The sequence below is a fragment of the Triturus cristatus genome, chromosome 5_2 (assembly GCF_964204655.1).
Source record: "Triturus cristatus chromosome 5_2, aTriCri1.1, whole genome shotgun sequence".
NCBI lineage: Eukaryota > Metazoa > Chordata > Amphibia > Caudata > Salamandridae > Triturus > Triturus cristatus.
Genome location: NC_140588.1, coordinates 43,210,864 through 43,235,583, shown reverse-complemented (window position 1 = coordinate 43,235,583; position 24,720 = coordinate 43,210,864). Strand labels below are relative to the sequence as shown.

At 52.7% G+C, this 24,720-nt stretch overlaps 1 protein-coding gene across 1 annotated transcript in view; it reads right to left on the bottom strand.

Moving 5' to 3' along the window:
• Positions 1-24,720, bottom strand: part of TMEFF1 (transmembrane protein with EGF like and two follistatin like domains 1) — a 668,539-nt gene that overhangs the window by 37,234 nt on the left and 606,585 nt on the right. Inside the window, exon 6 of the mRNA XM_085606812.1 lies at positions 21,486-21,634. Coding sequence (XP_085462938.1) covers positions 21,486-21,634 — 149 coding nt within the window. The remainder of the gene's footprint in view (positions 1-21,485; positions 21,635-24,720) is intronic.

Below are 24,720 nucleotides of genomic sequence, written 5' to 3'. Positions count from 1 at the left end.
ATTGGGCAGGGTTCGGTGGTGTACTTAGGACACCAGGTAGGGAGTGGCCAGGTGGCACCTCTACAGCCCAAGATTGAAACCATCCTGGCGTGGGAGCCCCCAAGGACCCAGACCCAGGTGAGGGCCTTCTTAGGACTCACGGGTTATTACAGGAGGTTTGTCAAGGGGTATGGCAGCATCGTTGCCCCCTTGACTGAGCTGACTCACAAGAAGCAGCCCAAGATTGTGAACTGGACTGACACCTGTCAGAAAGCTTTTGATGCCCTCAAAACTGCCATGTGTACAGCGCCCGTGCTCCTGGCGCCCAACTTTGCTAAGGAATTTATTGTCCAGACAGACGCTTCAGAGCATGGGGTGGGGGCTGTTCTGTCACAGATGAATGAGGAGGGACTAGACCAACCCGTAGCCTTCATCAGTAGGAGGTTACTGCCACGGGAACAGAAGTGGAGTGCAATTGAGCGTGAGGCATTTGCTGTGGTCTGGGCACTGAAGAAGCTGAGACCACACCTTTTTGGGACTCACTTCCGGGTTCAGACAGACCACAGGCCCCTCAGATGGTTGATGCAGATGAGGGGTGAGAATCCCAAGTTGTTAAGGTGGTCCATTTCCCTACAGGGTATGGACTTTACGGTGGAACATCGCCCTGGTACAGAACACGCCAATGCTGATGGTCTGTCCAGATTTTTCCGCCTTAGTGAAGAGAACTTCCAAGGGGATGAGTAGTTCTCCCCACATTTCAGCTGGAGGGGACGCGTGTTAGACCTGGCACCATTGGCGTGAGTCTCCCTTCCTTTTTTTCGCTGTGTCTCCTCTGTTTTTGCTGGTTATAGATGCTCTGGGCGCTGTGCCGCTGCCATTCAGTGCCACAGCGCGAATGCTCCCTTTGTAAAGATGACATATGAATTGGTACATCCATGATTGGCTTATTCAGTTTACCTGTTAGTCCCTAGTAGCGTGGCCGGTGTGTGCCCAGGGCTGGTAAACCGAATGCTGCTGGTGGGCCTGCAGCACTGGTTTGTGCCACCCACAGAAGCAGCTTGTAAAGTGTGTCTCAGACCTGCCACTGCAGTGTCTGCGTGCAGTCCAGAACTGCCATCTTGGCTGTGAAGTGCACCCGCTTCCCAGCCCCTAAACCTTCCCTTGGCATCATGTAAGCCCCCCTTATGATAGGGCGCATTGTATGTGTAAGGTAGGACATGCCCTGTTGTATGTAGCATGTCCTAGTAGTGAATTACTCCCAATTTCGTTTTTCACTACTGTAAGGCTACCTGTTCTCCATAGGCCAGAATGGGAGGTCTGGGCTATTACATCCTATAGTCCTAACTGACCCACAGAACATGGTAGAAAAACGAATCTAGTATGCCTGAGCTCAGAATATTAAAATACATCTTTTAGTGAAGGTTATTTTTATATCCTGGGTTTGAAACTACCACTTTTAGAGTATAGGTACTTTCTTGCCTAAGCCTTCCAGTTGCTCTGCTATTATGTGTATTGGCTGTCTGGTTTTGGAGGGACAGGGCAGGCTGAGTCAGACCTGGGTTGAATAGAGCGACCTGCCTAGGTGTGAGGGGAGGGGTAGCTCCTGCACTTGAATAGGGCTGTGCCTGGCAAGGTGAAAGCTGGCTCCACCTCCCACTGTGCGTCTGAGGCAGACCCCCTCTTTCTGAAAGGAAGGATGCAGCCTGATCAACAAAGTGCTCCAGGGCTGGGCAAAACTGGTTCTGGCCGGGTTCAGAGGCTTGAGACCCCTAAGAACAAAGACTTTGGGGGTATAAATATTTGTGCACAAACCCCTACAATTGGTATTGCTCCTGGATAACAAGAAGAACCTCTGTCCGTGTGGCTACAGGAATCTGCAAGAGAAGGACTGTCCTTGTGCCTTGTGTGCTGTTTCTGGGACTGGCCTGCAGCTGTTACTACTGGACTTCAAGAAGAGGAAAGGAACTTTGATTGGAATTTTATTTCTTTTGCTACAGCTCTTTTTCCTTTCATCCATGAGCTGCTGAGTATGCATCCTCCTGCCACGCTAGCCTGCTAATATGGATATATGGTCCCCTGTATGTTATCTCCTTCATTTTTTCCTGGATGACGTCCTCCTTGTCGTTGTTGTTCTGCAGTTTCCCGTTCGGCGTTCCCTCTCCCCTGTGTAGTTCCACCACCCCCATCTTTTTTGTCTTCTTGTGGCCTCCTAGTCCCCTTTCTATGCCTATGCACCTCTGCTGAGCCACGGCATGCCGGTTAAGAATAGACGCGTTCACCTCCTCTGTTCGTTTCCGGATGGTGGGCGGACATCGGAGTTTGGAATTGTGAACCAACCCGTGCTTTACCAAGTGATTGTGACGTTCTCTTCCAGCGAAGGAAACGAATACTGATAGCGACCCTTTGCGCTGTGGGCTGGCAGTGAGCCGTCATTTGAGTTAGGGAGGTACTACAGACTGCCTAGGACCCTGTCAATTCGATTTAGCGCCTTATTTTCAAATTGTGGCGGTGGGATTTCTTTATTTGAATATGTCAGCAGTTATGTGTTAACCCTGTCCTGAGGAGGCCGAAGAAGGAGTAAGGCCGAAACGCGATTGCGTAGACACTTCAAAAGGAGGAGTCGCGGAAATATAATATTGTGTTGATTTTGTTTAATGGTACACTAGGTTCTTTGCTCCTGAGGCGGAAGCCGGGAGACGCTTTGTGTTTTACTCTGGAAAATTGTGTTTTAAAACTGTACCTTGCTGCTATTTGCTCTTTCCACACCGAGGGCTCCGTGTAGCGGTTCCAGCGCTCACGTGACGCCCTCCTGCCGGCTGGCCACGCCCACATCCAGGCCACGCCCCCTTCCCGCCCTTCTTAAGCGCCAGCTACCGAGCGCTCACTTGGTTCTTTGCTCCTGAGGCGGAAGCCGGGAGACGCTTTGTGTTTTACTCTGGAAAATTGTGTTTTAAAACTGTACCTTGCTGCTATTTGCTCTTTCCACACCGAGGGCTCCGTGTAGCGGTTCCAGCGCTCACGTGACGCCCTCCTGCCGGCTGGCCACGCCCACATCCAGGCCACGCCCCCTTCCCGCCCTTCTTAAGCGCCAGCTACCGAGCGCTCACTTGGTTCTTTGCTCCTGAGGCGGAAGCCGGGAGACGCTTTGTGTTTTACTCTGGAAAATTGTGTTTTAAAACTGTACCTTGCTGCTATTTGCTCTTTCCACACCGAGGGCTCCGTGTAGCGGTTCCAGCGCTCACGTGACGCCCTCCTGCCGGCTGGCCACGCCCACATCCAGGCCACGCCCCCTTCCCGCCCTTCTTAAGCGCCAGCTACCGAGCGCTCACTTGGTTCTTTGCTCCTGAGGCGGAAGCCGGGAGACGCTTTGTGTTTTACTCTGGAAAATTGTGTTTTAAAACTGTACCTTGCTGCTATTTGCTCTTTCCACACCGAGGGCTCCGTGTAGCGGTTCCAGCGCTCACGTGACGCCCTCCTGCCGGCTGGCCACGCCCACATCCAGGCCACGCCCCCTTCCCGCCCTTCTTAAGCGCCAGCTACCGAGCGCTCACTTGGTTCTTTGCTCCTGAGGCGGAAGCCGGGAGACGCTTTGTGTTTTACTCTGGAAAATTGTGTTTTAAAACTGTACCTTGCTGCTATTTGCTCTTTCCACACCGAGGGCTCCGTGTAGCGGTTCCAGCGCTCACGTGACGCCCTCCTGCCGGCTGGCCACGCCCACATCCAGGCCACGCCCCCTTCCCGCCCTTCTTAAGCGCCAGCTACCGAGCGCTCACTTGGTTCTTTGCTCCTGAGGCGGAAGCCGGGAGACGCTTTGTGTTTTACTCTGGAAAATTGTGTTTTAAAACTGTACCTTGCTGCTATTTGCTCTTTCCACACCGAGGGCTCCGTGTAGCGGTTCCAGCGCTCACGTGACGCCCTCCTGCCGGCTGGCCACGCCCACATCCAGGCCACGCCCCCTTCCCGCCCTTCTTAAGCGCCAGCTACCGAGCGCTCACTTGGTTCTTTGCTCCTGAGGCGGAAGCCGGGAGACGCTTTGTGTTTTACTCTGGAAAATTGTGTTTTAAAACTGTACCTTGCTGCTATTTGCTCTTTCCACACCGAGGGCTCCGTGTAGCGGTTCCAGCGCTCACGTGACGCCCTCCTGCCGGCTGGCCACGCCCACATCCAGGCCACGCCCCCTTCCCGCCCTTCTTAAGCGCCAGCTACCGAGCGCTCACTTGGTTCTTTGCTCCTGAGGCGGAAGCCGGGAGACGCTTTGTGTTTTACTCTGGAAAATTGTGTTTTAAAACTGTACCTTGCTGCTATTTGCTCTTTCCACACCGAGGGCTCCGTGTAGCGGTTCCAGCGCTCACGTGACGCCCTCCTGCCGGCTGGCCACGCCCACATCCAGGCCACGCCCCCTTCCCGCCCTTCTTAAGCGCCAGCTACCGAGCGCTCACTTGGTTCTTTGCTCCTGAGGCGGAAGCCGGGAGACGCTTTGTGTTTTACTCTGGAAAATTGTGTTTTAAAACTGTACCTTGCTGCTATTTGCTCTTTCCACACCGAGGGCTCCGTGTAGCGGTTCCAGCGCTCACGTGACGCCCTCCTGCCGGCTGGCCACGCCCACATCCAGGCCACGCCCCCTTCCCGCCCTTCTTAAGCGCCAGCTACCGAGCGCTCACTTGGTTCTTTGCTCCTGAGGCGGAAGCCGGGAGACGCTTTGTGTTTTACTCTGGAAAATTGTGTTTTAAAACTGTACCTTGCTGCTATTTGCTCTTTCCACACCGAGGGCTCCGTGTAGCGGTTCCAGCGCTCACGTGACGCCCTCCTGCCGGCTGGCCACGCCCACATCCAGGCCACGCCCCCTTCCCGCCCTTCTTAAGCGCCAGCTACCGAGCGCTCACTTGGTTCTTTGCTCCTGAGGCGGAAGCCGGGAGACGCTTTGTGTTTTACTCTGGAAAATTGTGTTTTAAAACTGTACCTTGCTGCTATTTGCTCTTTCCACACCGAGGGCTCCGTGTAGCGGTTCCAGCGCTCACGTGACGCCCTCCTGCCGGCTGGCCACGCCCACATCCAGGCCACGCCCCCTTCCCGCCCTTCTTAAGCGCCAGCTACCGAGCGCTCACTTGGTTCTTTGCTCCTGAGGCGGAAGCCGGGAGACGCTTTGTGTTTTACTCTGGAAAATTGTGTTTTAAAACTGTACCTTGCTGCTATTTGCTCTTTCCACACCGAGGGCTCCGTGTAGCGGTTCCAGCGCTCACGTGACGCCCTCCTGCCGGCCGGCCACGCCCACATCCAGGCCACGCCCCCTTCCCGCCTTTACGGCCGCCCTTATTAATGTGTCAATACAGAACGCGCAGCGGACGAGCGCAGCGGGAGCGCCGACTTCGCGCCGAAGTCGCGCATAAGTCAAGCCCGTCTGCGCCCGTCCGCGGCCGAACGGGGCAAGGGGCACGACGCTATGCTCAAATAATATCATACTCCTCTAAAGACCTTATCGCCCTCCAAGGCACCTGGCCACTTCCGGACCCTGTCCGTAGACTCGTCGATTCATTGGGCCTTGCCCCCACCCTCCCTGCACTGCCGCACTCCCCACCGCAATCTCCCCTGCCACCCTGCCTCCCCTGCCCTGACCCACCCCCCTCCACCCCAGCTCTGTCCGTTATTCTACTCAATACCAGGTCGGCGGTCAAGCATCACCACGAGCTGTTCGTCTTACTCGATACCGAGAAACCTGACCTACTGCTCTTGACCGAGACCTGGTACTGCGATACCTCCCTTCCCGCTCTCCTGGCCACCCTTCCACCGTCTTATGTGGCCCTACGTGCCGATCGACCGGCCGGCAGGGCGGGCGGTGGGGTCGCGCTAATTACTAGGTCAGATCTGCACTTCCAGTTACTTCCCTCTTCCCCTATGGCCCCTGTCGACTTCCTGGTGGCCCGTTCCCTCCAGACCGCCCCTCCCATCACTTGTCTCCTCATGTACCGCCCCCCTCAGCCCTCGCCTTCATTTCTACCTGCCTTCCAAGACCTGCTGGCAAACCTGGCGGTCAACTTTGCCTCGGTCTTGGTGCTGGGGGATTTTAATTACTGGCCCTCAGACCCACACGAGTGCTCCGCCTCAAAAGAATTTACTGAATCTCTGTCTTCCCTCAACTTTGTCCCACACATTTCTGTCCCCACTCATCTTCACGGGCACACACTTGATCAGGTCTGGGCTCTTAACCTCCCACTGGCTTCGGTGGCGGTCTCCCCTTGTCCTTGGTCCGATCATGCCCTCATCTCTTTCTCCATTCCCCACAACTTGTCCCCCAAAACCCCGCTTGCCAAAAACACCTGGGCGCGGAACTGGAACAGGTTGGATCTCCCCTCCCTGACCTCCCTGCTTCACAATTCCATCCCCCCCCTCTCTGGCTTATCATCGGCCTCACAGGCCAAGGCCATTAACACCTGGCTGGCTGGAGCCTGTGATTCAGAGGCCCCCTTACGACGCATCTCCATCCGCCGGCTTAAGGACTCTAACCGATGGTTTAACGACCATCTAAAAGAACTCAAACTGGGCGTCCGGAGGGCGGAGAGGCAGTGGAGGAAGGACTACTGCCCGTTATTAAAAACCTACTTTCTGACACTGTTGGCTGATTACAAATCAGCAATTCTAGCTGCAAAGACCGACTACTTCTCTACGAGAATAATGTCGGCCGCCAACAAACCCAGGGCTATTTTTGACATCGTAAACGACCTGGCGTTCTCAGATCGAGCCTCGCCCCTAATCCCTCCCTCCCAGCTTCTCTGCGACCAATTAAACAAATACTTCGTGGATAAGATCACCAATATCAAGGCCAATATCCCTTTACCCTCGCCTACCTTCGTCGATCCCTCCCCCCCCCCAGTACAAAATCATCTCACTGTCATCCCTCCCCTTACTCAGGAATCCTTTCTGTCGATTCTCCCCAAAGTTAAATCAGGGTCCCCGGGGGATGTCTGCCCCGCTCGCATCCTACAGCAAATCTATTCTAGCTGCCCTGATCCCCCGATTGCCTTCCTCAACAGCGCCTTGGCACAGGGTGTGGTGCCCCCGGTACTAAAAGCAGCCACCATAGTACCACTGCTGAAGAAACCCGGCTCGGACCCTTCTATCTCGTCCAACTTTCGCCCCATCTCCCTGCTGCCCTTTCTGGGCAAGGTGATGGAACGCCATGTTACCGCGGTTCTGAGCACCCACATTGAGGCTAATGGGGGGCTGGCTTCTCGTCAGGCAGGATTCCGCCCCAGGCACTCAACAGAATCGGTCGTAGTCGCCGTCCTAGACAACCTCAGAAAGGGCATGGATGACAACAACCACCAGGCACTGGTCCTCCTCGATCTTTCCGCCGCCTTTGACACGGTGGACCATACCATCCTACTCACCCGTGTCAAGGCGGCTGGCATCAGGGGATCAGCTCTTGTCTGGCTCTCCTCCTTTCTGAGGGACCGCACTCAGGCGGTCCGTCTAGGCGACTTCACCTCCACTCCTCTCCTTGTCACCTGCGGTGTTCCCCAGGGTTCCTCTCTCTCCCCTCTTCTCTTCAACCTCTATATCTTTCCTCTCATCTTTGCTCTCCAGCAGCTGGAGGTCACCGTCTTTAACTACGCGGATGACCTCCAGCTCATCTTTGATCTATCCCCCTCTTCTCTCTCGGTCTCCAATTTCCAGTCTACTATGACATTTATCAGGGACTGGATGAATCACAACCATCTTAAACTGAACCCTGATAAAACCGAGCTGGTTCTCACTGGTGGTTCGTCCAGTCCCTGGAACTCTCTTTTCTGGCCCCCCTCTCTCGGCCCTGCACCCTCCCCCTCCACCACTGTCAAAACACTGGGTGTCAAAATGAACAATCAGCTCACTCTTCACTCACACATTAGCTCCTTGGTCTCCTCCTGTTTCCTCACTCTTCGAACCATCCGCTCTGTCTCCCGCTTCTTCACCCCTCAGGCCCTCAAGACCATCATGGCCGCCCTGGTAATCTCGCGTTTGGACTACGCCAACGCTCTTTTTCATGGCATCCCTGCCTATAGTTTGCGTAGACTCCAAGCCATCCAGAACCAGGCGGCCAGACTGATATTTGGCCTCCCACGTTATCACCACTCCACCCCCCTCCTAAAGAAACTCCACTGGCTCCCCGTGAAACAACGTTCCCTCTTTAAAATCGGGTGCATGGTCTTCCAGGCCCGTCAGGGCACTGCCCCTGCTTTCATCACTTCACTCATCAAACCCTACGTCCCCGCAAGAAATCTCCGGTCCTCCTCCAAGTCCCTTCTTCTGATCCCCCGTTTCTCGCGCAAAAAGTGGGGTGGATCCAATTTCTCTACTCTGGCCCCTTCCTTCTGGAACTCTCTCCCTGATAACCTCCGCTCCGCAACTCAGTACCTTTCCTTCCGTGGAGACTTGAAAACCTTCCTATTTAGCCAGGCTTTCCCCGCCTAAATTTTCTCCCCGGTCTTCCTTCCCCTCAGCCACTGAACCTTCAGCGCCAAGAAACCGCAAGGTGTATGCTGCGCTTTATAAGCATTTTAAATTAGAAATTAGAAATTAGCAACTACCCAAGGGCTAGGAGAGAGCTAGCCTCCTGCTGGAGTCTCAGGCACATCAGACTCCACCATCAGCCTCCTGTTTCCTCCCAGCGAGGATTACTATCTGCAGGTGAGGCTCCTGTGTGTTCCAGGACCTCTATTTCTACTGTTGAGAAAAGAGCGCTGAAAATCGTCGCTAACCTCCGTTAGCGAGCCGCTGCAGCTGGTGAGCGTGAGAAAAATCGCCGCTCCGCTCTCGCCGAGCGTTCGCTAACCCCGAAGATCGTCGCAGCACCTGTCTGCGGGCCTGAAAACGCCCGCTATCCGAAGATCGTCGCAGCACCTGTCTGCGGGCCTGAAAACGCCCGCTATCTGAAATCATCGCAACAGGATCATCGCAGCGCGGACGCCGAGCGTTCGCCATTTTCCCCGCATCGAATCCGGATCGTCGCTCCCTCGCGGAGCGCCATCTTTGTCAACGCAGCAAGATCGCACACGCAACAGGCTCGGTGCATCATCCTCCCTTCGCGGCAAGGATTTCATCGCATCACTGGCTTAGCGTGAGGAAGTTTGTCGCTTTGTCCTGCCCGCAACCCAGCGCATCATCCTCCCTCGCGGTAAGGATTCAACGCATCGCTGGTTAGCGTGAGGAAATTTCTCGCTACAACTCCTTAGCGACATTTTTGTTGCTTTGCTCCAGGAACCAGATACTTTGTGAGTAAAAGGGTCACAGAGACCACTGCCTTGAACTAAACATCATTTTGCGCATCCTGAACTATTTTCCCTTGCAGCATTTCTAAAGTAATTATATTTTTATAGTATTGTGGATTTTTACTGTTATTGGTCTTGTGATTAAGTCTATATAAAAATACCTATTTTTCATAACTACTTGAGTGGTGTCCATTTGTAGTGTTCCTCATTGTATTACTGTGTATGGTCATAAATGCTTCACATACTGCCTCTGAGATAAGCCTAGCTGCTCGTGCTACGTTACCACAGGGTTGAGCAGGGGTTGTCAAAGGGTGTAGGCTGCTTACTCTGACTTAGGAAGAAGGGTCCCTACTTGGACAGTGGCCAGCCATTGCCAACTAGAGACCCCCATTTCTAACAAATATGAATTATGTTTGTCCCAAGGAAGGATATAGGCATAGGGATATCTCGGGAGGGAGCTTTGGAGATTGTGCATAAGGATCTGGGTAAAGCAAATCGATGGCACTACAGGAAAGAGCTAGTCCCCTCTCTGTGGGATGGGATGTCAGGGTCCAATGGAGATGTGCTTAAATAATTGAGGAGCTTTAAGCCAGGCGGTATGATCAATTAGGGGCTGCTTAAACAGCCTATTTGTTAGGAGCTGTTTCTGCACCATTTTTAAATAAGGATTGGCAGGAATATTTTCCAATAAACTATCTTTTTCTTCCTCCAAATCCTTTTTTAATGTTTTCACTTTACTGCACTGCACTACTTATATATCATTTCGGCATATACCCACACATTTTGCCTTTGCTAGTGGCTTGGCTGTCTTCTCTCCTTCCCCCTTCCCGGGCCTCATACAGGTGCTCTGGTCATAAACATACCACGAATGAAACTCCAGGATGGAGTGAATCACAGTGGTGGGAAGGTTTGGATATCCAGATGATGACATTTACCAATCACTGGTTATTGATGGAAATCCTACGAAATCATACAGCATTCTGAGGCTCTTTCTTCATATTCTACGCTTATTTCTATTCCTTTGGTGACTGTGCCCACTTTTCAGACTGACAGACTCCTTGTTGTATTAATTACCAATCAGAATGTGTCATTGCTGTCAGTGTGAGAGGCCGAATGTTGAGTATGATGGTGGTATATGAGTTCGGGAGAGAGAAGCCTATGGTTCCTTTAATGTGACTCAGGACCTCTTTCCAATATAGGGTAAGCGGGGGCAGGACCAACAGATGTGCAAGAAGTCACTTGTTGCTGATTGGCAACACCAGCAGTGCGGAGAGGAAGTGGGAAACATTCTCCGTAGTCGTGTTGGAGTGGATTACTAGCTAGTCATTAATTTCTTGACTGTTTCACACTGAGAAATGCTTCTGTTTATCTTGGGGATTTCACACCAAAGTTGCTCCCATTATTTCTGGGAGATACCTTCTGTGGATTCAGCATGCCAGTGCACCTAGTAGTTGTGTGGGTGTACAAGAGTAGAGTGTTGTAATATGTGCTAGGTGCATGAAATCAGGTCTCATGTCCCATCAAAAGATCTGGCCAGCACTTCAGAGGGGGTAAGTTGTCCTGTCACCCCTTGGGTGTTGGGGTTGAAGCAACCAGTGCTGCAATTGATAGTACTATGGTTGGGCAGTGTCAGGCAGTTGAAAGTCTTTTTTGCTTTGATCAAAAGTCTAAAACGAACCCCCTAAAAAACGTACTGAGCATGCAACATTCTCCCTCCCTCCAGGTGGGGAAGGAATGAGGTTGTAAGGCTGGGGAGAAGTCTGGGTTACAGGCCAGGGGGGTATTTGGAGACTGGAAGGTGGTGAGACCCCTTTTAATTGCTATTTTGTCCCAGATCTCGAGGACAGTCCTAGTAGGAGTGGCAATGTAAGCACTGCGGGGTCTAAGATATCTTGGAAGCCAGGCCAAATCTCAGACGAGTCGGCATGCCACTCCACAGTCCATGTGGAACCAGTGTTTTTTGCTCTCGTGGACAACCCATTCTGAGATATAGAATAAGTGTGCCTCCCAGTAGTTTTTCGCTCTCTTGGACAACCCATTCTGAGATATAGCATAAGTGTGCTGCCCAGTAGTATTGCAAAATATTGGGGTACAGCAATCCCCCGGTCCGTGGGGAGCATGAAGATCGTTTCGAGAACCTTGGATGCTTTCCGCCCCAGATGAAGGTGGGTAGGTCACGTTGGTGGGGAAGGATTGCATCTTGGAGGATGGAGATGGACCGTGTCTAGAATAAATACAAGATTTTCGGCAGGATGGACATTTTAACCACGCTAAGACAGCCTAGCCAAGACACTTGCAGTGGTTTCCATCTGCGTAGGTCTTCTAGGATTGATCTCCTACATTCCGACCAACTGGCGCGGGTCCTCGTTGTCAAAGATGGGGTTAAATTGAAGCCCAGATATCGGAGTGAACTAACTGTTATTTAATAAGAGCTTATGTTGTATTCAAAAGGGTTCTCTGAGCATTCAAAGAATCCATCAGATGTCGAGGTCGATAAGTCAAAAGTTTTTTTATTAGCCTTACAATAGGACTTCCACTTGCCCACTTGCCAACACGTGTTTCGCCTATCGCTGCAATCGGAACAGCAGACTTCCTCAGGGCTCGTTCTCAATCTATTCGATTAAGTCCTTTTGTTGAAGTTATAACTTGCACCCCAAGGACCCGATACTGCACAGGACCACTCCTACTATGGAGACCACAACTCCATAACCATACTCACTCTCTACACAACGCTTTTGAAAATATTAAGAGCAGACTACTTATTCTATGACCATCTGGACAGAACGAACTAGATAGAGTTATAACTTCAATTACCAGTTGTATGGTTAGCCGCACACAAGTAATGCAAATTCATGACGGGTAATGAAAAATCTGACCAAATCGGCATTGTCATTCTTTTCAGAACAGCAACTGTTATGTCTGTCTGACATGATGGACAACAGTTAGGAACAGTAAAATACTGACTGCAGCAAACTTCCATAAAATGTTTGATAACAGGTGTGACAACTAGTAATCCCATTTTTATTAGGTCCATTTCATGAGTAAACGGCACACTCATGATCTCACTACTAAAGCACACGTGTTGAAGAACAGAACTGCACTAACATTTAACTCCACTTCAAATCCTTTTTTACTCTGTTAGACATACAAGACATCTGCAAGAAAAACTTTTCTACAGCTAAACATTTATAGTCCCCAGGAGAAATGTAAAGCTCGAACAACAAACAAGTAACGTCTGAGACGTTGTATACACTTCACCGACCCATCATATTTAACTGACAATCTTGTTACACAAATGTACTTAAGCAATAATTGTGAAACCAATAGAACTCACCCTAAAGGCTATCCAGAAACCAGCTGGCAGGCACATATAATGATCATTGCTCAAGAAAGGAGGTGGAGAAGACGACATTTTCGGGAGATGTCCTGCTACAGGACATTCCCCGAGTCTCCAACTGACTTGGCATATGTAGAATTTTGACATGCTCTTCGGTAGAAAGAGTGTTCTGAGAATCTCTTTTAGTTTGTGAGCTATGGTATCCGTTGTGGATTGGCTCTATTAATTGGTGTGACAACGATGGTGAAAGCACTTTCCACTTAAGATGTGTCAAACATCTTTGTGCATGAATGGTGGTGTTTAGTAGCAGCTGCCATCGACCAGGGGTGGTGGGCCGGGTGGGGGCAGGGGAAACGACGGAGCGGGGTAATAATGAAAGAAACAGCACTTGTTTTTTTACCGCTGACTGTCGTCTCTTCTTTCTCCGTCCTCCTCTTGGCAGGAAGAGCACAGCCTCACAGAATCCCCTGACGAATCACAGCGCTGCCTTAGCAGCATTGTGATTGGTCTGAACGCCGTGGTTCGGCGCTCAGACAGGGGCTGGCAGGCTGTGCATGTTCTCCACCCAGGCTGTAATACAGGACATGCAGAATGCACATGACACTTTGGTCAGCCCGAGACTACCGGGCAAAGCGTTATGCGCACTTTAGGTGCCACCACCACTCTTCCCCGTGTGACGTGGGGAGCCCAGCCCCGCCCGCCTGGATTCAGCTGCAAGCTAAATGCAAAAAACAAAATGATAATAACGAATGTTATTATCATTTTATTTTTTGTATTCAGCTTGCAGCTGAAGCAGTGGGGCAACGCTCCTCCGCCTTAGCGGAGGAGCCACCTCTAGTGGTTTTATCAGTGTGGCGAGGATAGCACTCTGGGCTAAACATGTAAGTGGCTATTTGAAAGAAATAGACTCGCTATTTATACCTTCATGAGATATATGGACTACTGGAGTCTTTCATAAGGTTTCGGTTGTTGATGTTTTTCTATTAACCATCAAGGCTGCTGTGTGTTCCCTGATGGAGAGGTACTTAAAAATCTAGCAGGTTTGGCCCCATCTCTGGGTCACCAGCAGTGTTTGCTTTTTTTCTCTTACTGTTAAGCAAACAATTGACATTAAAATCCACTGCATCTCCTGGGAGACAATCCCCTCTCAGCCTGGAGAGAGTGGGTGACCGCCCGACTGATATTGCGCAGCAGAGAACCAGGACGTAGGCATGACAAGCTTTCTCAAAGCTTTTCAAGATTAGCATTATTTGGTTCAAAATAAAGGCCAACAGTGGGTGCAACACAGTGCTTAATTTGAGCCGGTGGTTGCCATTAGGGAGCAATGGCACTTATTTTTGGGTACAGGTACATATTTTTCGCATCAGATAGTTTCCGAGTGCAAGAGAGGGAAAAACACACTGATCAGAAATACAGAAAAAGGTAAAGATGGCAAAACCGTAACAAAGAGAGAAATAAGGACCCTGCAAGAGTGAGAAAAAGCAGCAAGGAGTGTTTGGCAGTGGATTAAAGACTACCGGCCTTGTTATGTGGCACTTTGAGGACTAATTGCACCATTGCTTTTTTTTTTTTGATAAACAAATTTTTATTTTCTGATATACAGTGAAATCAAAAGGCACATATAACAATCCGATTAACTTGGCATCAGCAAGCCCTGTCACAGAATCATTACTAAGCAATCGCAAGATCCCCCACTCCCTCCCCCACTCTTCCGCTCCCGTCTCTCGTATTCCTCCCCCTAGAACAAGCCCCCAAGCCATTTCCCCCATATTCTGCGAAACTTTTTGGGGCAGCCCCGGGCAGTGTACAGCGTCCGTTCCTGTGCTGCGCACTAGTCCACCCCTCTTCGCCATTGAGCACCCTTGGGTGGGTTAGTCTGCTTCCAGGCTGCTGCAATGTCTCTTTTAGCCACCACCAGAGCAGTAGTTAGGAAGTATTTATCAGTATGGGAACCGTCCAACCCATCTGTTATTCCCAACAGAGCCAGCCTAGGGTCGTGGGGGACCTCCCATCCTAAGACCTCGGTTAATTCAGTTTCGATCTCAGCCCAGTAGTTCCCCAAGCGTGGGCAAGACCAGACCACATGAAAGAAATCCGCCGGATCTACCCCGCACCGAGCGCATGAAGCGGCCTGGCACAGGCCCGCACGATATAGGCGGTCCGGGGTCAGATAAGCGGCGTGGAGATAGTAAAGCTGGATGAGCCACAGTCTAGCCGAGGTGGTGATCGTCCTGGGTGCCATAAGGGCGTCCCTCCAATCATTTTCGTCCAGAGGACCCACCCAGTTCTCCCACCGCTGCCTCAATCTGTTCCAATCCACCGGGGTGTTATTGACCAGGGACCGATAAATACGGGATATACCCCCCCCCCCCCCCCAAGACATCCCAGCATCACCTGAGCCTCAGGTGGGCTATGGTCGGGAATCCTGGAGTCCAGACGGACGTGAGATTGGATTGCGTGGCGCAGTTGGAGATACTTGTAGAGTTGCGACGAATGTAAAGAGAACCGGTTCCGGAGCTCTTGGAAGGAGCACATATGGCTCCCCTGCCAGACATCACCCAAGCGGGAGATCCCCAGAAGATCCCAAGAGCGAAAACCTTCAAGCCCCGATACCTCCCGCAGCCAATTACCATGCCAAAGTGGCGTAACCCGGGTCAGTGTCTGCGACCAATGGGTGTGCTGTAAGGCGGCCCGCCACGCCAGAAAAGGGGCCCGCACAACCTCCGGAAGTGACCGAGGGATCGTCGCCCCATAGACCATGTTCTGAATAGAAGAGAACCCGGTGATCTGCACCTCTAGCCTATAAGCCGGATCATCCCAGCCGCCAGAGAACCAGTCATGGACCACCAGCAGTTCGCGTGGCCAGATAGTACAAGTAAAGATTAGTCATGCTCAGGCCTCCGTCATATGAAGGAACCCGGCAACGGTCTAAAGCTAGACGGGGCCTACCGCCACCCCAGAGAAATTTAGTCGCGGTCCTGTCCATGTCCCGGAACCAAGAGCGGGAGAAGGAGCAGGGCGTGTTCTGTAGCATATATAGAAACTTGGGGAGGACCATCATTTTATAAAGTGCAATCCTCCCCAGCGGGTTCAACGGGAGCGACTGCCACTTTGCCATATCTGATCTGGTCTTGTTGACCACAGGGGCCACATTAAGGGCCCAACAGAGCTCCGGAAGAAGGGTGACCCAGATCCCCAGATATTTAAAGGAGAGTTTCCGGAGGGGAATATCCAACTGCCAGTCGAAACACTCCCTAGACGGGTGCAAAGGGACCAGGACAGATTTCCGTGGGTTGAGGTGGAGACCAGATGCCTGACCAAACCGGCAAAGAATCCGGCGGACTCGAGGACCTGAGACAGCCAGATCCGAGAGATAGAGAAGGACATCGTCCGCGTATAGGGCAATTTTATCAGGGACCATACCCGGCCAGTCCCATCCACGGAGAACAGGATCCGACCGGATCAGCACGGCCAGGGGCTCCATTGCCAGTGCGAAGAGGAGGGGCGAGAGCGGGCAGCCCTGTCGTGCCCCCCGCCCTATGGAAAACGTGCGGGACAGGGTCCCATTAACCAACACTCGGGCCCGTGGGTTCGCGAACAAGACACGGACCATGGCGCGAAACTGGGAGCCAAAACCCATTCGCTCCAAGGTCTCTCCGAGGTATTCCCACCCCACCAAGTCAAAAGCCTATTCGAAGTCAACCAGAAGAAGGGCCAGATAAGGAGAAAGGCGCTCCCGGTGGGCCAGGGCAAGATGCAAGCGCCGCAGGCAGTGTCTGGTCCCTCGGTTTGGCATAAACCCGCATTGGTCCGAATGGACCAGTGAGACAAGAAGCGGGCGCAACCATTGCGCAAGGATGGTGGCGTATATCTTGAGCTCGGTGTTGATGAGAGATATCGGTCGATAATCCGAGCAGGACTGTGATGGGGGTTGCGTCTTCGGAAGGACGACTATAGTGGCTGTGTTCGTTTCCTGCGGGAACGAACCCTCTCTACCACTTCGGCAAAGAGATCCAGAAGCCTCGGGCGAGGGTCTCGCGGAAGTGAGCATAGTATTCCTGTGGGAAACCGCCTGGTCCCGGGGTCTTCCCGGGCGCCAGGTGACAGATTGCGTCATCAACTTCCTGTCGCGTGATGGGCGAGTCAAGAATCTCACATGCTTCCTGCCCCAGCCACCCAAGGGCCACCCCGCTCGCCCCCATCAACTCCGCAAGAGAGATCCCCGGCGCCCGGGCCCGGTATAGTTGGGAGTAATAATCCGCAAAGGTCTGAGCTATTCCCACGGAGACCGCGCGGGTCACGCCCGCGGAGTTCATTTTGGCAGGAATATTCCGGCCTGCCCGGGGGTAGGTAGGCAGCCGATGGAGAAGCGTACCATTCTTATCCCCCCATCCGTAGACCCGGAACACCGAGGAGCGTCAAAGAGTCTTTGCTGCCTCCAGAGAATGCATGCATATCTCCTCCCGCAGAAAGGCCTGCCGTCGCGCCCGCATGGCATCCCTCAGCGCCTCCTGGTCTCGCTCAAGCTCCAAGGCCTGTGCTTCGCAAGCTGCGAGCTGCTGGGCTTGACGTCGGTGCTGCTCTTGCAGATGCCCCTTCGCAGCCCCCCTAATAGTCGCTTTGCCAGCCTCCCAGAGGGTGGCCGTGGAAGAGACGGAGCCCACGTTGTGAAAGTAGTAGTCAGTAATCGCACCTCCCACCATCTTCCGAAAGTCCCTGTCCTGAAGGAACCAGGCGTTCAGACGCCACATCGGGCGGGCAGAAAAGGGAGGCGGGCCAAGAGCGATAAGCATTGGCGAATGGTCAGAAAGGCCCCTCGGAAGAATGCGGGCGTCGCAAATCCCTGCACAGTCGGTAGATGGAACAAAGATGAGGTCGATCCGGGCATGAGAGTGGTGCGCCGCCGAGGTGTGGGTATATTGGTGAGCATGTGGGTGCCAGATCCTCCAGACATCGCACAGGCCCTGGGCTTCAGCCCAGCTCGACAGTTGCTTCGCGCGTGCGGCTCTGGCGAGGGAGATCGGGCCTGTCGAGTCCAGACGGGGCGTGTATACAGCGTTAAAGTCTCCCCCTAGGACGAGCGAGCCCGCCGGAAGTTTTGAAAGTAGATCTGTGGTGTAGGAGAGGACAGTCTGCAACAGGGATGGTGCCGCATAGAGGGACAGCAAGGTGAGCGGCCGCCCCTCGAGAGTGCCACAAACCTTAACAGCCATTCCCTGGGGGTCTAGATGCACCTGAGCCAGTACAAAGGGAAAGGACCATTTAAGTAGAATAGCCACCCCCCGGGAGCCCCTAGCAAAGCCTGAGTGCCACATCCTACGGTACCCATACCGGGCTAAAAAGGGACAGTTATTGCCAAGAAGGTGGGACTCCTGAAGAAGGAGCACGTCGATCCCCGCACGCTGCACATATTTAAGGACCGCCATACGTTTGAAACGGTCCAAAAGGCCATTTACATTCCAGGACAATACGCGCATAGCGGCCTTAGGAACGGGTGTGTCTGCCATAGGGATAATCAGGGGCACGCCATGGGCACTACGCCCACACCAAGGCTGAGGGGGGCGTGGGCGCGTGAGCTCCCCGAAGGGAGGGACAGCGAGAGATCGGACAGGAGATCAAGTCAAAGGTTACATGATGCCTCGGAACAACAACAGGGAGGATATCACCCTCCATCAACAAAAACCACCCTAGGAGGAAGAAACAACCCCAAACCCAGCCCAACCCCTCACCCCCCACCCTATACTTCGAGAACAGAAGCATCTGTCGCCCTAACTATGTGTAACAACAACCAAGCTAAAACGCTCGGGCTTGAGAACTGGTGGACCCCTTAATAGATCAGAACAAGCCCAATTCATCCGCCCTGGCTGAGAGCAGCACGTATACTGGAGCATTGAGGTCCGGAGTCTCATTCCGACAGCGTGGTCAACAAATCCCCACCCCCCCGTACAAATATCACAGTCAGCTGATAGAAGTCAAATGACAGGGCTGCGGGAAAGGTCCGAGGTGTCACTGGCGCGGCCGCCCCGTGGAGCGCGTGACGACCACCTCTCCCTCTGCGCGCCTCCGGGGCAGCGTGCATCGTCGTCGTCGAGATCTTGATGGGCGGGGCGCCTCCCGTCCCCCCCGGCCGCCCGCCGGTGACCCCTGTCCAGAGCGATGCAGGGGACATTCCTCCGTCAGCCAGGTCCAGGCTGCTCGTGGAGTGTCCAAAAATATTGCCTTGTGTTGGAAAATAACTCGAAGACGGGCCGGGAACTGCAGCTGGTATTGGAGGCCCAGGGATCGCATCTTCTGCTTCACCTCCGTGTAGGAGCGTCGGAGCTCTTGGACCTCCCGGGTGTAATCCGGAAAAATCATTATAGTGTGGTTTTGATACTTGAGAGTTTCTGAGCGCCTGGCCTCACGTAGGATCGCATCCCTGTCTCTAAAGTTAAGGAGCTTTAGGATGAAAGGGCGGGGGGGCGCCCCTGGAGGTCTGGGAGCCAGGGAACGATGGGCCCCTTCCACCACGAACCAGGCCGACAGGCTGTCCGCCGGCATCCAGGATCTGAACCAGCGCTCCAAGAAGTCATCCGCGCGGCCCGCCAGAGCCCCCTCCGGGAATCCCACCAGGCGGAGGTTACTGCGCCGGGCTCGATTTTCCGCATCCTCGACCCGGCGGTGCAGCTCCTTAGAATGGGTGTTCAGTTCACGCACCTAGTCCTGCAGCTGGCGGATATCGTCTTCAGCGGTCGATATTCTCGACTCGGCTTCAGTGATGCGGGTGGTGGCGTTGCGCAAGTCTTGCAGGAGAAGGGCCACGTCCATCCTGACCTCCCCCACCATACCCTCCAGGGAGGAGCGGGACGCAGTGATGGCCTGCAAGATGGCAGCAAGGTCCGTGCTGGGGGTCGGAGCCTCCTCCCCGGTGGGGCCCGCCCCCTTGTCAGAGGTTGTGAATTGGTCCATCTTGGTTTGGGTGGCCGCGGGCGTCGGCCTGGATGCCCTGTCCTTACCCATGGCGGCGGCACCCTGGACAACGGGGATGCCCCGGCCAGTCAATGGGCAACGTGTGCAACATGCAGAGAGTCCACGGGGGCCAGGGAGGCGGATGGCAGGAGGGAGGGAGCACGGTTAGGGCCCCCGTCTGTCCAAAGGGCCAGTCGCCGCAGGCCCCACAGGGTACTTCCCGCGTACTGCCCGATATGGCATCCGGTAATCTCTGGGGGTCCGTCACCAACCCTCAGCCCTGGCCCTCCAGGTAGGCGTGCCATCCTCCGCCGCACACCGCCGCCAAGGCCAGGCCTCACCGCTCCAGCCGAAATCCTGAGGCGTGCAGCCAAGCCCCGGACCTCCTCCCGGTGTGTCCGCCGCCACTACGGCCTGTACGCAGCTCCAAGGTCAGATCAGTTCAGCGCCCCCCCCCCCCGGGGGCTCGAACAGTTGCACCCCCAACGCCTGGAACGTAGTAGCCGAAAGGGGGGAGGGGGGGAAGGGGATGCCACACACACCTCGACCGCTGGCCTGCGGCCCGATCCTCGAAGGCGGCTCCGCACCCACCAAAGCATCTCCTGCGGGCTGTGGAAAGCCCGGCCCAGGGTCCGCGACGTAGGCGGGGGGAAGGGGGGGGAGCCGGCCCCCGACCGTCGACACCCGGCCCGATGGGGGGGCGTCCCCACCACCTCCGGTCCCCACAACAACTCAGGTAGCCCCGCAGGTGCGCCTCCCTGCTGCCGCACTCACCGCCTGTTTCGCGGCCCGAATCGGCTCCTCGGGACCAGCCCCACACCTCCTCGAAGTCCACAGGTTGGCCCCGGCTAGGAGCCTCCGCTTTTCTCCCGGGGGGGGGCCTGCAACTGCAGCAAAGGCGCCTCCTGCAGGCCGCCGGCACTCCCGGGCCCAGACACCTCGTGGGCGCCGCGGCCTCGAGTAGCAGCTCGCCCGCACCCCAGGACCGGGAACGCAGCCTCCTCTCGGCGGTCAGCTTCAGAGACGCCGAGTTGAGCGCCGAGGGGGCAGATGTGCTCCAAACCCGAACCAGGGAGGGCAGGACGGTTCCGGACACCAACGCGCCCGGAAGACACCGGCCAGGGCAGCTGAGGACGGATTAGGGAGGATTTGCGGGGGCCGGCGCCCAGAGCTTCACCGCGGAGCGGCCATGCTGTTCAGGCGCCACCTAGCGCTCTGCACCATTGTTTTTAAAGTCGATGGCATTTCGATCCCAATAAAAATGACAAGATCATCATCAGGGATCAGTGGGATACAGTGAGCCTGAGAGAGAGATTATGAAAAGGTAATGCACTTGGTAAAAGAGGGGGTCCCTGGTGACAAGCTTCAGGAACATTGTTGCCAGGAATAGTCTGAGCTGGAAATATGCTGAATACCCAGAGGGGGCTCCAAACATCCCACAGTGGGAAGCATGCTTGTGGTCTGGGTCTCAATGTTGAGTGCCAGATTCCTTCACTTGATTGAATCAGCCTAAAAATGGAGATTCACTGGTAGCACTGACTGGCAGCAGGGAGTCCTTTTGGGACATTGAGCTACTTCGAGAACTTATTATCATTGATTTATTGGGAACTAAACACTGTACATTGTAATAACAGGGACCCTATTTGATTGTTGAGAATTTATTGTAAAGGACCATGCTGTTCTTTTGTTTGTGATGCATTTGTTGATCATGATTTATCACTTGAGTGTATCACCTCCTCAGAGAGCACCAAGCACGTTTATTTTGCAACAAGATTCACTGCGCCGCTATGTGTCTTGAAATTGTCTTTCATAAACTCCTTTAAATACATTTTATTCGCCATTTGTTTTTTTTGCATCTAAAGTATTGTTACTATGGACCAGTGTGTTTTTGCTAAAGTGTTAATGTAGCAGACCTATTGGCAATGCACTATTGGCTATGGCAATGCTTCTGAGATATATACTTATACATGATACTTTACCTGTGCATTTCCCAAGATGTTTCACTTCAATATGTTCTTGTCTCAAGCATGATGCTTCTCGCACAAGGCAAGGATTGTTGTAAGAACTTCCATCCGAAGCACAGACTGGATTTAAGTTGTGACCACTGCAGTCTATGTTGCACACACACCTGGCAATGGAAAGATAGATTTATTGGCACGTTGTAAACATGAGGAATGAAGGTTTCTATTTTTTGCATGAAAATGAACAAAAGGCCACAGAAATGTTTTTACAATTGTAAAAGTCTATTTGAAAAATGGAAGGAAATATTTGTTCTAATTTTCTGAATTTTGCCTGTTATTTACTTTAATAACCATGATGATTTCTTTACTTCGTCAAAAGACTGAACGTCAGTGTAATCTAGAACTTCTGCCAAAAACAAGTTTCGTGATTCACTGAAATTCATACCAGAGTTTTATTTAAAGAGACCAGGCAGCACAGATTGTGACAGGAGACTGCACACCAGGCTCCTTATTACATGAACTGCTTCGTGGGCATTACAAGTGTATGGGCTTACTTTACGAGCCCCAGGAGCGCTTTTGTTTTTCAGAAGGGGTTGCAGATCTTTATGCGGGCCATTCTGTAATACAGTTTCTACCAGCATACATGTAGCACTAACATTATACTAAAGGGACATTCTTCCATTTGCATGTTGATATGGCACCATGCAATTGAGAAAAGGACTTTGCCTCTGTGCCTGCACCATATTATGGACACAGGTGAGGAGAAAAGAGGCTGCATGGAAATGTACTGACAGTGCCAGGAAGTGGTTGCAAAATCAGAGCACCTCCTGAAGGGCAACCCTTGCAAGAGAGTCCCATGAACCCTACAGAAATCCCCCAGCTGATGGGTGCAGTCACTCTCTGAACCCACCTACAGGGGGATCTCTGTTCCCCTTTAAAGTGCAGGTTGGGTGCCGCCTGCACTGGGAAAGATAGAGTGCTGTCTAGAGGCCAGTGCATTATATTTAAAATGTGATGCACTGTCCATGCTTGCACCAAGTGCACCATGTCAGAGGGCAATGGCGGCACAAACAGAGACAGTGCACCATCTATATAATACAGCACCAGGGGTTATACTACCCAGGTGCCCTGGGGATGCAACGGGTGCTTGTACACATTTTGTGTACCCCATGGCATGTTCATACCACAGACGTGACCAAAACACTTGTGCAGCACCTTTTGTAATGCTGGTTGCACAATTTGAGCCTGCACGACCTCAAGGGTGTGGTTCCTCATTTGGATGGAGATATGGCCCCATAGAAATGAAGGAAAATCTTTTTCACTTGTGCAGTATCACCAAACCGGCTCTCAGTACTCTGTCTGGGTGCCATCTTTGAAGTGGTGCACAGTTTCTGCATTCCTGAGGCTGTGAATGGGGAGGACTAAAGGGGAACCCCCTAGGGGCAACCCCTACTGGCAGGTGCAGTTTAGCAGACCTGTAGCCTGGATATGGAATCCTTTCAATCCTCTGTCATATTGGCCACTGGCATTGAGAAGCAAAACAATGTTTTCAAAATGCAGCTCCACCGATCAATGCTATGCTCTCCCCAAGACAAGTATCAGCTCAGAAGTTTGTCATTGTACTAGGAAGAGCTAATTTTCTCTGTAAACCAGCACCCAGTCCTTTTCAGTGATGGGCACATCTAATGAATGTGTACCCAACACAGACCTGGGTGTTCACTGGTTTAGAGTAATACAGCTGCAGGCCTCTCTACATAGTGGGTGGTGCTCAATACTGTAGACAATAACATTTAATAGACCAATGTTATAAAATGATAGCCCAGATAGCGATCAATTCCAAAAGGCAAGAATGTCCTAACTGCAGTATCTGTAAGCTCCTTCTAGGATGAGAGAGTGCAAACAGGGTTAAAATCACACACAGAGGAATTTGAAAAAATGAGCATCACTGTATTTACTTGCATTCAGTACAAGTATTTCTTAATCACTTATGGAAAATATAAAAGTTCAAATGGTTACGTAGTCAACAGTAGATTGGTTGACATGTATGGTTGGCCTATAACTGCTGAAAAGCTCTGTCTGCCTTACTCCCTGGCACCTAAGTGGAAAGAATTCCTGATGGACTCCAACTGGCAGGACATGCCTAATACAGAAAGGTGGTCCAAACCTGGTCCTCTTTATGATAGGCAAGGGGTTGTCGTGCCAAGACACGCACACAAAATTGCCAATCTTTCTGCCTCTCCTGGGTGACAGATAAGGGTAAGAGGCAGAAGACCACTAGGCACCCGAAATTTATTTTTTAAATAAACTTTAGGGTGGGGGCTGCCCACCAGGGCATGGCCATGCCACAAACCCACATGCATATAGTAACAGTCTTTCTGCCCCCCAACCCAGGGGAGCAGTAGGGGTAATTATCTGCTCCCTTGGGAGGGCAGAAAGCCAACAAAACACCTGGGTATGTTTTAATTTGTGCTTGATACAGGGGTGGGGGCTGCTCAGCATGGTCATGGCCATGCCCTCTCCCCAAATAAATGGGACAACAGTGTTTCTGACCTTGCTGGGTGGGCAGATGGGGGTAAATACTACGTCTAAGTCTAAGAGATGGCAGGGAATGGTTTTTTTTAATATAGGGGAGGGGCCACTATGGGCATGGCTATGCCCCCAATCCAACTGAATGGAGCAAAAATCTTTCTGCTCCCACCTGGGGGAAGATGAGGGTAATTACCCCTTCTTAGCTTCCCCCAGGGCTTGAAGCTCATTAGATACCAGGGACTGAATTAATGCAATATATTCTAATTCTCATATATTCCAGGCATGGGCCAGTTCTCCACTCCCACCCCTGGGCCAAATACACTTTCTGCCCATCCTGAGGGGTGGATAGGGTATTCACCCCCAACCTGTCACCCCCCTACGAGGGGGCAGAAGCCCCACTAGACACCAAGGATTTCAAAATGGCACTAAAACAAACTAAAGGATGGGGTCGCTTGCCCTGGCATCGATCTATACCTCTACCTCAGAGGGGTCAATAGTGTCTTTCTGCCCCTTCCCGGGGGAAGATAGGAGTCTTGCCCCAACTAGGGATGTTGCCCCAAATTTGACCCCTGGGGGTAGAAAATCCATCTGACATCAGGGATTTTGGCTTGGGACAAAGGAATGTGGTGCAGGTGCTGCACTCTGGCATTGGCCACACCCCAGCCCACCACACCCCAAAAGAGACAAACTGGTCATTTTTCACTCCCAGGGGCAAACAGAGGGT